Source organism: Lasioglossum baleicum, unplaced genomic scaffold (genome assembly GCF_051020765.1).
Source record: "Lasioglossum baleicum unplaced genomic scaffold, iyLasBale1 scaffold2127, whole genome shotgun sequence".
Classification (NCBI taxonomy): domain Eukaryota; kingdom Metazoa; phylum Arthropoda; class Insecta; order Hymenoptera; family Halictidae; genus Lasioglossum; species Lasioglossum baleicum.
Window position 1 is genome coordinate 9,070 of NW_027471186.1, and position 13,678 is coordinate 22,747.

The 13,678-nt window shown below is 34.2% G+C and overlaps 1 protein-coding gene across 1 annotated transcript; it reads right to left on the bottom strand.

Moving 5' to 3' along the window:
• Positions 1-3,191: 3,191 nt before the first annotated feature.
• Positions 3,192-13,678, bottom strand: LOC143221260 (uncharacterized). Its single transcript, XM_076446742.1, is given in 4 exon segments — positions 3,192-3,245; positions 3,326-3,565; positions 3,648-8,194; positions 8,197-13,678. Coding segments are annotated over 4 exon segments (10,323 nt in total).

A 13,678-nucleotide genomic window follows, 5' to 3' on the forward strand; every position in this document is an offset into this window, starting at 1 on the left:
AAAATAATCTATTGATTCGTACAATTCTTATTTTTATTAATTAAACCTCTTATTCTATCTATGGAATGGTTCTAGTGTTTAGATATGTAACATTTCTGCATTATTTTTCAAATTGTTTTTGGCATTTCCTAATAATTATTGAACTTTACTGTTAATGTCTTTTGATTATAATATTTACTACCATTCAAATTCTTTTGAAATTTTAGTGAAGTTAAAATTGAAAAAGTGTTACACATCTAAAACACATTTATAACTTATTAAAATATATGTCACACACTTATTCTATGTTAATCACACATTGTGTATAAAACTAGCAGAACTGTATAAATGATTTATTTAATTTAGAATTGCACAGCTAACAACCATTTTGAAAATTAGTATTCTTTGATGGAATAATTAGATGTAAAGTTTGTAAAAATATACAATTGCACTTATTTTCCTATACAGATCTGCCCCATTTAAATGGTGCAAGTATATGTGATGATATAAATTTTAAAGTATAAAAAAATTACAAATCAAAGGTAGATGGATGTATAATATTGACTTATGAAAGTTTTTTTTTTTCATTAATTCATAGATGTTTGCATGAACCATGTTTACAATTAATTTGATTAACAAATCGATTTTTAAGTTACACATAACATTTTTTAATTTTTAACCTAAATGATAATATTGCTACATTAGAGAATAAAAGAATTTCTTTTTTATATAAATTCTTTCAACTCAAAATATTTGAATGAGTGCTATCTTATAATAATTTACATTAATGGAAGTCAACAATTGAATTTTTCTAAAAAAAAAAAAAAAAAAAAAAAAATAAAAAAGAAAAATCAATGTTTATCTAAATAAAGCATATGCTACATGTAATTTTATTTTTCAAGAATATTTTAATTTCTTAATTAATAGAACAGAGTAGTTGAATGTAGATGAAGAAATTGTAATGGTCAAATTTAATGAATTGTAATATCATATGATAAATTGCTACATTTATATTTTTGATGTATTTAATTTGTATGGATACTCTATATCCATGATTAAACACTCAAAATAATTTTTATTAACTAAAGTTTCTGTGAAGCACAGCATATAAGTCAAACTGATACAATTTTTTATCACATAATAATTTGTATTTATAAAAACTTTTTATACTTTTTTTTTCATACAATCTACAAGTGATGTATGTTCCTATTATGTTAAATGTATATAAGTAATATTATGCATATTTGAACTTCAGATGCATATAAGTTTCTTAAAATGTAGGCACATAGAACACACAATGATATCATAAAATACCTGCATAATAGAGCTTCAATCATGAGAACATTTTTCCTAATATATACTACTATATAAAAATTATTTTATATATGTATAATGGTATTTAAGGAATATACCTGTTTAGGTGATTTTTAATTAAAATTACTGTAAAAGCTATAAAACAAACACGATGTACATATTTATAGAAAAATTATTTATATTATACTTATTATGCAATGATACGTCTTTAATGTTCTCATAATTGCAGTATATGTTATGCATATATTATACAAGAATATTAGAAATATATAGTTTCATTTTATCTTATATGATATACATAACACGATACGACAAATACTGTTAGGTGTATTTTAAGGCACTCGTGCAAATAAAATATGAAACAGTTAAAACAAACTTATGAGAAACAAAACATTAAGTGGAATAACAATTGATAGACTTATATATAGATATATATTATATATTTCTTTTATTTGGTTGTATTCAATGATAAAACTAGATCTTTCAATAAAGTGACTTTTACTGCATTTTTATTCTTTGGAATGTAAACCAGGAAAAAAAGAATTATAAAACAATTATAGATATAATCTGTTAACCCTGTATTAGTATAACATCTGTTTTTAGCCTCTTAACAAGGAATATATTCATTCCATTCCTCTTTATAGCCAGGAACTTGTTCTTTAAGGATCTTTCCCACTCCCAATATGCATATATTAATAGAATAATAAGAAAAACATTTGTAACATTTAAAAACAATTAAAAACTTCATTATTTGTATAAACAGTAACTCATTAGACAAATCTAAATAGTATGACTCAAACATAAACGTGTGACAGGGGAATGAATAATTATTATTATATTATGTGTAGACCTTTTATTGAACTATGAGATGTCACTGCTCATATCAATTAAATAAATTATTTTTTCTTACTATTTTCAGCATGAAGAATTAATTTGTACTTATTAAAAATAACTTAATAGAATAGAAATCTGATTTGGAATCACAGTAATTAGGGTAACTTTTTTTAATAAATTTACATGTCCTTCAAACATTTTTTTTAGAAATAGAATTATTTGATATAAATGCATTCATTCCTATTGTATGAATTTTAGACATTTTAACATTTCATAGTTCATTTTATCTTGTAACATATAGCATAGACAACTTTACTTTGATTACCCCTGCTTCAAGTATATAATTTTATATAAATGTAACTGTATATAATTTTAGGTCTGTTTAACATTGCAAGAGTACATTTTCTTTAAACAAGAATAAAATAAATAAATATATATATATATATGTATAATATATATATATATTCACACACACATATGCACACGAGCACGCACTTCCCTCACATACATACACATATCCCCTCACACACACATTCATATATATATATATTTATTTATACATTGTATATATAAGTCTTTTTACGATATAAATAAAAATTTATAACGAGCACATTCACTTATCATATTACTCATATTTTCATTTGTACAAATAAAAGACTGTGTAGTCCTCGAAAACTATAAATAATCTAACATGTACATTTATCTTTTTTTTCTTTTACTAAAATCTTTGGCTAAATATCTAACTACTTAAAGTAATTTTTTTTTCTTTCAAGTAACTTTTAACAATTAACATCAATGAACGATACTTTCTTTTGCAAAGTTCATAAATATTAATTTCATTGTCTATGTATATAATGGTCTATAATATAATTATATATAATACCAACAGTAGTAATTATACTGAAGATGTACAATTCCATTGAGATTAAAAGTTAGAAAACTCGTTCTGTGTTTATCATTATTATAGTACATTGTTTAGAGGTACTCACATTATTTGTTCCAGTATAGGTAATCACAGGAAATGCATCTATGCAGCCAAAGTAATTTGTAACATCTTGTTACTATCATTCTTTCGTTTTATGATTCTGTTGCGTATATTCAACGCATTTTGCAACGTCCTATAAAACATAATCACTAAAATGAAGTATGTGGCATTTGCTTACACAACAAATAAATAGTATACAATATACAGTCATACCTGAACCGCAATTTGCAAAGGCGTCAATTCTCCTATGGAACAATCATTGCGAATCACATTTGCTGGCAGAAGTCTTGGACAAGGTTTGCCAGTAAACAGAATAAAAAGTGCGTGAATGCTTTTACGTTGTGTAAATTCCATGTAACGATGTTGATACCCGGCTAAATGTCGACGATGTCGTGAAGTTGTAGGGAACCATCTTTCGCATAAATTACAGTATCTCTTATGTTTTATTGTTGCCTGTAACATATCGTATAAATTAATTTTGTTAAATAATTACATAAAAACTTTTTAATCGAGTAGAAGTGATAAATATTTTTACCTTTTCATGATAAGCTAACTGTGTTATAATATCAGATATAGTCATTTTACAGTCTTTATAGGAATGTTTCTTATTTTCTTCTATTTTCTCGATCTGACTTATCACTTTGCTTTCCATCAATTTCGCATCTTCAACCACGTGTTCAACTTCTTCTTGATTCGTTATAACCGGTGGAGATCTAGAACTATCCCTATCCGAGCTTGAATCAAAATTTAAAGCAAACTCTGGCACTAGTAATGGCATGTTGTCTTCCTTCGTTTTTGTGTTGCTTGAATTATTATTATCTTTCTGATTTCCACTGCTACTGCTCGTTTTCTTCAATTTTTCCTCCTGCGATTCTTCTGCGTTATTTACATGTTTATTCGATAGAGCAGGGTCGTTAGTAACTTTATTCATCGTTATTTCATCACATTTCTTAGAAGCCTTTAAAGAAATCGTAGTTGGCTCGAGTACACTGCTATCTCCGTGTGTAGAAGCTGTAGGGCAGTCTAATGAATAAATCTTATCTTGTTGTTCGAAACAGCTTTCTTCAACTTCTTTTACATTCATCTCACGGGGAGATTTGCATACTTTGCTTTCCGAATTTTTAGATTTACTATCTACATTCGTATTATCGTTCTCGCTATTGGAACATGTTTCCTCAGATTTGTTTAGCGACGTTTCAAGATCATTAAAGCTGAAACTTAAACCTTGCTTCTTTTCAGCTACCGTTTTATGCCGCGACTTACTTCTTTCTACATCTTCGCTGTCAGGGCGAGTCAAACATTTCTTTAGCGTTTCCTTAGCAGCTAACACTTCCTTAACTAACAAATCATTGCAATAAAAGTAATCGTTTGATTCTTTCTCCAAATTTTGTAATTGTTGCTTCTTCAACGAAGCATACTCGTTTTGGTCGAAGGTGTTCTGTGGCGAATGTTGATATTCACCGAAGTACGTTTTTGTGGATTGGTCATTAGCACATTTACTCTTAGAATGTGATGCATAATCAATTTTCGACGCAAGTATCCCAGAACATACATTATTGTTGTCAATAAGCTCTAATTCCAATTCCAATTGAGTTGGTATTGCATCTTCTATATTTATTCCATCATTGTTCTCAAATTCAAAGTCCTTTGTTTCATCGTCGACACTATTTGGTGATGCTGGCAGAATTTCTATCGTAGTTTGACTTTCATCCGAAGAATCCACCTTAATTATCGAACTATTGTTATCGTTATAATCATGCGAACGCAGAGGAGACTCTAGAAATCTGTCTTCTGTAAAAAGTACATTCTCCTTGGTCTCAAACGACGAGTATTCCTTTTTCATAATCAACAGATCGTTGTCTTCGCTCCTTAAAATATCTCTAAAGGAATGTTTCATTATAACTTCTCTCATTTCATTCTCGCTCTCGTTATCCCGACTACAGTACCCCTGCCTGCTTTCAGAGAATAATTTCTTTTTCTCTTCCTTCTTGAAATTTCCACTTTCGCTATTATTCAATTTAAAAATAGTTCCATCATCAGTGTCACCCAAATTGTCGTCGAATTCGGTAATTGATTTTGAGCTTGTTTTCGCGAAATTAGAGTCTGACAGTCTCCTGAGCTTGCATTTAGTAGGGGACAAATCAGACGCTGAACTAGACCTGCACAATTTTACCTCGCTATTGTCGATTACATTTTCATTGTTAGTGCCATTAATATCATCGTTTACTCGCTTGGACGAATTAAACTTATCTTTTAATATGATCTTTGATTGTTTCAAATCTTTCACCATGTAATCCAGAATATCTAGTCTTTGTAATTTTACTTTTGGTTGCCATTTGGATGTTTCGGTGATCGATTTCTTTTTACTTTTACTAATTTCGCATTTAAACTCAGTACCGATTTGAGTTCTTTTTATTATAACTTTTGGAATTTTTTCGATGATGCATTGCGGAAATTTCTTCTTTAATTCATCACTAATCGATGTACCGTCGTTTTTGGCAGTATGTTTCGAGTCCTCCTCCTTTGTCCTTCTGGTTCTTTTCGACGAAGCTTTAAGGATATTCGAGTCCTTCGTTTTATTCTTTTCGGATAACAGAGAACTGCATTCTTCTTGTTTCTTCAACTTCAATTTCGGGATTTTTTCAATTTCAGTATCGCTGGTCATCGATTTGCGACAATTCCTATCTTCTTCGTCGGAATCGGTAACTTCCGTCCCCGAAGTATCCTCCGTTTCAGTTCTTTTACTTTCTTGCGTTTTGAACTTTTTGATCTTCACCTTTGGAACGGTTTTCTTGGTAGCTTTTCGCTTCAAGTATAGTTTTAAATCCTTTGTCGATATATCCTCCAATTTTATCCTCACCTTTGGTACTTTATTCTCATAATTATTGTATTTTAAACTGTAGGATTCGAAATCGCTATTATCTATGTCCACGCTTTCATCGTTGTGTTGCGGGGGAAGAGTTTGAGTTTTATCGGATTTTGCTTTGTCTGAAAGATCAGCTGTCGGAGTCACCGAGCGTGATCTATTCTTCATAATGATTACTTTCGGTATTTTCGGACGTACTTCGGATAATAATTTTGCATCGTACCTATTGTAGCTTTCACAGGAATCCGTATAATCCACTATGCGCTCTGACTTTGAATTCGATGCGTCAGTTTTCTTTATAACAAGTTTGGGAATTACTTTCAGGTCCACGTTGCTATCTGTCAGATGAGTTGAGCTGTTACAAGAAATTTGTTCCCGTTTATCTTCTTCGGTTTTATCTTTGCTGCTCTCAGCATTCGAAGTTCCAGAACTTTCGGCGATGCTATACTTGTCGAGAATAGCTATTTCTTTTTCTATCAAAGAATCTTGACTCGGGTTTATTTTCTGTCCCGGTTCGGTTGTAAAATTATTAGATTCACCCTCGCTCTTTGAACTATCAACTACTACCGTTTGCTTTGCTGAAATTTCTTCTATATTTGACCGAACAATTCCTATGTTTTCTTTGCTCAATTCGTCTACGATTTCGTTGATATTTTTACCGTCAGTATGAATCTCATCTTTGGAAAAGCCGATAAAATTTTGTTCCTCAGCGATTATGTTATTTACTTGATTAGGATTCGCGTTGAAATCATTCTCGCGTTCGTTAATTTCAATAGAATTATGTTGCGAGTTATTTTCTTGATCGGCTGTTATGTCAGTCAGCGTTACCGGAGATTCAGATTCCTCATGATCCGCTAGAGACTCAACTTTCGACGAGTTATTATCGTTTTCCTCTTCAGAGACTTCGATATTCTCCTCTCCCACGTTGCTTAAGTTTTCCTCGTGTCTTTGATCTTCGTTCGGAATTTCAACTTCTTCGCCGAATTGTACAATTTCATCTTCGCCGAATTGTACAATTTCTTCTTCGCATTCTAAGACATTTCCCTGGCTGATATCTTTCTCGCATTCGTTCATCATTTCGCTAAATACGTCGTTGGATGTTCCTAATTCTAAAAATTCTTGCGAAACTCCATCAAGCGCATCGCTAGGATCTACTTGAAGCTCTGGAATTTCCTCTGTTACAAAAATTTCGGCCTCCGATATATTGATCTCAACGGTTTCTAAATCTTTATTATTTTCCGTGTATTCTATATTCTTTAATTTATCTTCAGCTTCTATGAAAGTTTCACATGTTTGGAACATATCGCATATGTTCGCATCAACTTTTTCCTTTTGATCTGTAACGTCTGTTTGTTCGCAAACCGTTTCTTCATCTTTTCTTTTCTCCTTCAGATCGCATAAACCAGACACCTGGTTCTCCTCGTCTAATAACGATTCTTTATGCAACAAATTTGAAACTGACGATTCGTTCTTTGAATCTGCATTCTTTTCTTCATTTTCGGGAATAATTCTATTTTCGACTTCGTTTGTAGTCTGACCTGTACCTTCGTTGCTCGAATTTTTGTTCTCATTTACCTGTAGATTTTCAACATTTTGTTCTTCACGATTCGATTGTAACGAACTTGATAATGTATCTGACTGCGCGTTAGATATACAATTACTAGCAAAATTATTAACGGTATCTCCATTATTCTTATCATTTTTCTCGAGATCAAGAATTTCGGTTTGAACGGATTGCGTCTCTTCTAAATTCATATTTTTGTCCTTATCCAAGAAATCATCGACAACGTTATTCGTTTTATTCTTAGATTCCGTATCTAATTCATTGACGACAACATCATCTTCGTGTGATTTAGAAACAGTCGCAATTTTATTTTCCGTAGCTTGATCCTTTTTGCAACTATTTGAATCCGCAATGCGATTCTTGTTCCGCTCTACGATTTGTTCATCAGAATCGCTGCTACTATACATTCTATCAATTTTACAATAATCGGACCAAACGGCATTATTGTTCCTAATGCTATGAACGTAATCCTTGTACTTAACATGATTTTTATCACAAAATTCATCCGAATAATTCCTTTTTCTATCGTAAAGATACTTGGTATCTTTATATTCGTACTTTTTCCTATCACTAAGACCATGGTGCCGCTTCTTTTTGTACAGTTTGCGAAACTTCGAGTTATAGTAATTGTTCCAAGTTTCCGCGTAATGGACTTCTTTGCGGAGGAGTAAGGCTCCCGTTTACGGGCCTCCATCATTAGCTCGTGATAGGTAAATCTTCGATTAGGACTGTAGGATATCTTGCCATCTTTGGTAGTATATACAGGAACTGTGTGCAGGTCCTCCAGCTTATCTATGTTTGAAAAGATCGGATTTACGTACCCGCTGCTACTTTGGAACATGTCACAGTCTTCGAAAACGTCATCTATCTTTGGCTTCTTCCATTTACCCGTGTATCCCTCCTCTTCCAATCCCTCGCTTACGCGATAGCCACGGTCTAAATCCACTCCAGAATATTTGCCAAGCTTGAAGTCTAAATTGCTCAGACTGTGCAACGACTTGGCTCTTAACTCGACGAGGTTGCTCTCCGGTAGATTCGTAGAAATATGAGAAGTATTCGAATGAGGCACATTTGTTAATTCTTTCTCTAATATACCTGAAACATCTACGAAACTTGTAGAATCTTGTTTCTGTACTTTTATCACTTGATCATCGTCTGTACGTATACTAGTACCTTCTTTGTCGCTTTCGACTTTGCTTTTCCCCTTAGCTTTGTTATTTACATCGATTATGGCAGTATTTGATATTGCACTTTTCGTCTTCGTTATATCCACGTGATCAATGGTATAATTGGTGGCTTCGATTACATCTGCTTTCGACGTGTCCTTACAGGATACAACGGTGTTACGCAAGGATTTATTAAGAGGCTGACTATCTGAAATTAAATCGCACGTTTCTTTAGAAATGATCGAGCTAATTTCGTCGTTCGGTTCCAACGAAGATCTCCTATCTTTCTTGAAAGATAGTCTCAATTTCTCTGGCTCGCTTTTACCTTGGCTCGTTTTCATAGCTTCGACTGCTGCATCGGATTTTTCATACGCTCTGTAAACCCTTTCGGATAATTTCGAATTGTCATCTTGGTCCTTGGCGTGCAATCTACGCTGGCAATCCAGCGTGTTCGAATAGGAAAGCGAATTGTCGATTTCGTAAAGGGTATGATCACCGTACAGCAATCGTTTGTTCTGCTCCTGTCCCTTTAAGTTTCTGTCCGTACATGACACGTTAATTTCGATTTTGATCCCCTCCAAAGAATCTTTTACGTGTTCCTGATTATTGTCTCCAAGAATTAACTCTTTGCCGGCATCGTTGTCTTTGATTTTCAAGTTTACATTGGCAACTTGAACACCGAACTCGGCGTTTTTTACTAAATTCTTCGAACACGAGTGATTCTTTACTTCTTCCTGCGTCAATAGATTTTCCGAATTCAAATTAGCCATCGAAGATACAGAATTTTGCTCCAAACATACTTTATGTGTTGCTAGTATGTCGTTGTTCTGTCTAATTTGCGAACATTCCAGCTTATGGTTTCTAGCTTTCAATTTTTCATCCCTATTGTTATCGTTGTGTATGTCGTGAGTCTGATATAATCTTTCCTTCTTCTTTCTGTATTCTTTTAGGAATCGCATTTCCTCCATGGTATATCTAACGTCTCCATCGACAGTTTTTAAATCCTTCTGCAGTAACTTAGAGGTCTGAGAATGTATACTATCATGCAACGTTGAAACTGCTTTGCCAGACACGCGCTTTTTAATTTCTGCCTCTTCGGGAAACTCTTTGGTATTGGTACTGCTCGACTTATGTGGGAACTCAGTTGATTTCTCGCTTATGATCCTATCTGTAGTGCCGTGTGTTCTCTTATCACTTAAAGTAACATTATCCTTTATCACAGCAACGGAATAGTGTTTACATTGAGAAGTCATATGGCACACAGAATGCTCTCCGTCCTGGGATGAGCATGAATCATCGAACTTCCTCGCGTCAGAAGCTTTTGATTGTTTCAAATTATCGGCATCTTTTTTTTTAGTTAAACTCCTATTTAAGTATTTGTCTGTGCTTTTGTCTTCCCATGTTGTTGTCTCTTTCGCTTTTTTCCTCACATTCAGGTCAACTTCGGAGGATGTTAAACAGTTAGCATTAGCGGATACAATCGAGGTCTTCATTTTTTTCCTTTTGAATAATTCCTTATCATTTTTCAGCGTTTGTGCCTCGTCGTCGGACACCGTTAGACTTAAATTTACATTGGAAATGATGTTATCGTTGGTGTCACCGCTTTGAATCCCAGATCCCATCGCTTCTGCCGGTCTTCTAATACTTTTGTGTTTCCTTTCGTGCGTATAACTGAGAGATTCGTGACTTGAACTCTTCTCACCTTCGATACCCTCCTGTTGAACCTTCAATTCGTATTCCATGGACGTCAAAATGCCACACGCATCGGAAACTCTGGTATCGCTTTCTCTACTATCTATTAGGCACACTTTCTTTCTCACAGTATTGGTCCCGAGACTTTTCACCTGCTTATTCTTATTAGCTTCGTTCGATTTTCCTTTAGAATTGTTAGAAAAGTCAAAATTGTCTAAAGTTACCTCCTGCTCATGGCTGCTACCAGTCTCGCTGCTCTTATAACGATTCTCCTTTTGATACTCCAGCTCCAAAGTACCGAGAGACCTATTCTTTATTTTATCTTCGCTGTTCAGTTGTGTAAAACTGATTACTGGACTGTTTTGCATTACTTCTATCGGATTCGTGGATATCGATAAATCTTCCATGTTTTGCGAAGATTCTTCGCTATCAGAATGAATAGGAGTGTTCAGCGTGGTAGATATTGGTGTACATTCTGAGGTTGGTAAATCTGGTAAGCTAATATCATCAGGATTGTGGGATTCTTCAAAGCTATGCTGTTTCTTCAATTCCATGTTATCGCTGGCCTCTATGTTATCTTTTTCCGATGTCGATAGGACCCTTAATTCCTGATTGTTCATTGAAATTGAAGTCGTTTGAATTGTTTTAGATATGTTGGAATGTTCTATACTTGCATTCTTATTCACGTTGTCTAAAGATGTAGCATAGCCAGCAGGCAGTATGTGAGCATCGTTCTTGTTGTGTTTCCGCGTATTCTCGAGAGCCATTGCTTCCGTTTCATGATTACTTGATTCCCGAAAAAAGGATATCGCCTTCTGCTGCTTTTCCAAAGTCTGTATAACCTGATCGTTAGGCGCACCCAAAATGTTGCTTATTTCTAAGTTATCGACTATGTGAATTGTAGGTATCTCGTCAGGGCCGTTGCTGATGCAATGTATAATACTTCCAGGCTTCACGACACCCTCTCCGATGGTCCTCTTGGAAGTTTTAGCGGGCTCAGAATTGTCAGGTGCGGAATATGACATCGTCAGACAATCTTGAGCTGCTATGATATTCGTTTCGCTTTCCTTCTCATTTTCTAAAGCGTCATTCGGGCAAAAACCATTTTTCGACGGGATTTCTGTGCTTTGCGGTGTTTTCGACGATAGATCTATATTCTCGTAACTCACTACAACGACCGGAGTTGTCTCATTTAAAGCAGTATCTGTCAAGTTTGTCGTTCCTTCTTCGTCGTCAGTTTCATCCCAATTAGCCAGAAATTGTCTAACATCCAAATCTGGCTTATTAGCAAATTCCTTCGAAGCCTTCTGCTCCATCATTTTCTCGTTGCTAGTATTAGTGCTTAAAGTATCAAAGTTGTGACTCTCGTTCGTTTGTACTTTCAGTTGATTTTGATTGAAGTCCTTGTGCATCGAGTACTGATTCTGTTTCTGAAACGTCTCTACACAAGAGGAAGGAACATGTTCATTCTGCTGAGGAATCATTAATTGCTCTGATTGTTGGGATTGCTGGCATTTCTCGTTAACCATAGCAATATCTTGGTCTTTATTTTGCTTGTCTATGTTTTCTGGCACTTGCTCTACAGTTGGTGCGTGTTGAAGCTTAGGAAAATTATCCGGTAGATAACTAGAATTGATTAACATACCATTCTGATCGAATTGCAAATTAATAGGTGGTACTGCAGTGTTCACGGGCGTTGCAACGCGCGGTGTTTGTTGAACTGGATTTTGATAACCAGACGATTGTTGTAATTTTAACACTTCTCTATATCTGAGAACACATTCTTTGTATTTGGAATGAGACTGATATCCAGGTATTCTACTCAGTTCTCTAAGGTGATTTTCTATCGTAAATCTTTGCATTGCTATTTTATGTTGCTGTGTATACATTTGGTGTTGCGAAGGAGAGTTATGCATAAAGGTACCCTGCATTCTGTTTATCATTGCTGTATTATCGGCGGTATCTTGACATTCGTGAGGCATTTCTGCAAGAATGTTTCTTTGGAATTGGGAATTAAAGTATGGATTTTGAGAAGATGATGCCATATTCGCATTTACATTTAAAGTAGGCACTCCTTTAGATATCATGTTTCCATTTTGATATTGATATTGTTTATTGTTAAATTTTTGTTGAGCAATAAAATTTTGCTCTTGGTGTTTAAGCATTCCCGAATTCGACATATTCAGGTTATTAGTCTTTGCATGTTCTTTCAAAGGATAAGTATATTTCTGATGATCCGTAGAATAATTATAATTTTGCATAGAGTAATTGTGAAACATTCCTGAAGAGGAGTAATTTCTATGCACTAAATGATCTTTATGATATTTATAGTCCGTGAAATTTCTTCTATGATCTACGGACGATGCATTGGGTGGTAATACAGAACCCATTACTTCTTTACCTTCTAAATTATCTTTTCTAAAATTACAACTATTACCAAAATGTCTATTTTCCATTTGATAGCTAGATGGGTGTACATTATCCCTGTATGAACCATTATTTTGTTGATAGGATCCAAATTTCTCCCATTGTTGATAACTAATATTAGGATCTGAATTACAGCACAAACCCTTGCAAGGAATAAATGATGAAGATGGTCCAGGTTTTTCAGGAGGTTGTAGTGTACCGATATTAGTGTTTCTTGGTTCCATATTTCCAGGTCCAGAGCCTGATGCATGTCTTGATGCAGGTCCATGTCTAGGGCCAGGCCCAAATATTGGGCCAGTTCCCGTGCTAGTATTAGTTCCAAGTCCTGGTCCTGAATTGGTTCTAGGTCCAGGGATAGGTACGGGCCCTGTTCTAGGTCCAGATGATGTATTTAAATTACAGTTTGGTCTGTTTAGATGACCAATAGGTCCATTAAAAGGCACCTGGTTGCTTCTATATCCTATCTCATCATTTATGGTTCCTATTGTAGTATTTCTAGGATCTACAGAAGCATTTATGTTATCTAACATAGGATTTCTTGTGTTAGGAGAACCATAATGACCAATGCAGTTCTGCATTTGCACCATAGATGCAAGAGGGCTGTTGTTTGGAATTGAAGAGCCATTTGTGACATTATTATAAGATTGAAAGTTCCTTGGATTATAACTTGTATCATTCTGATGTTTATTTAAACCCTCCGAGTTAAGGTTAATTGCATTCAATGTTGGTGGACTGACACCAGGAATGAATGCAAGATGACCAGAATTCACATTTTGTGTAGGTGGTGTAACTTCATTTGTTTGCGAGGCATTATATTGGTGCCAATCTGGCATATTCCCACTGTAGTTCAT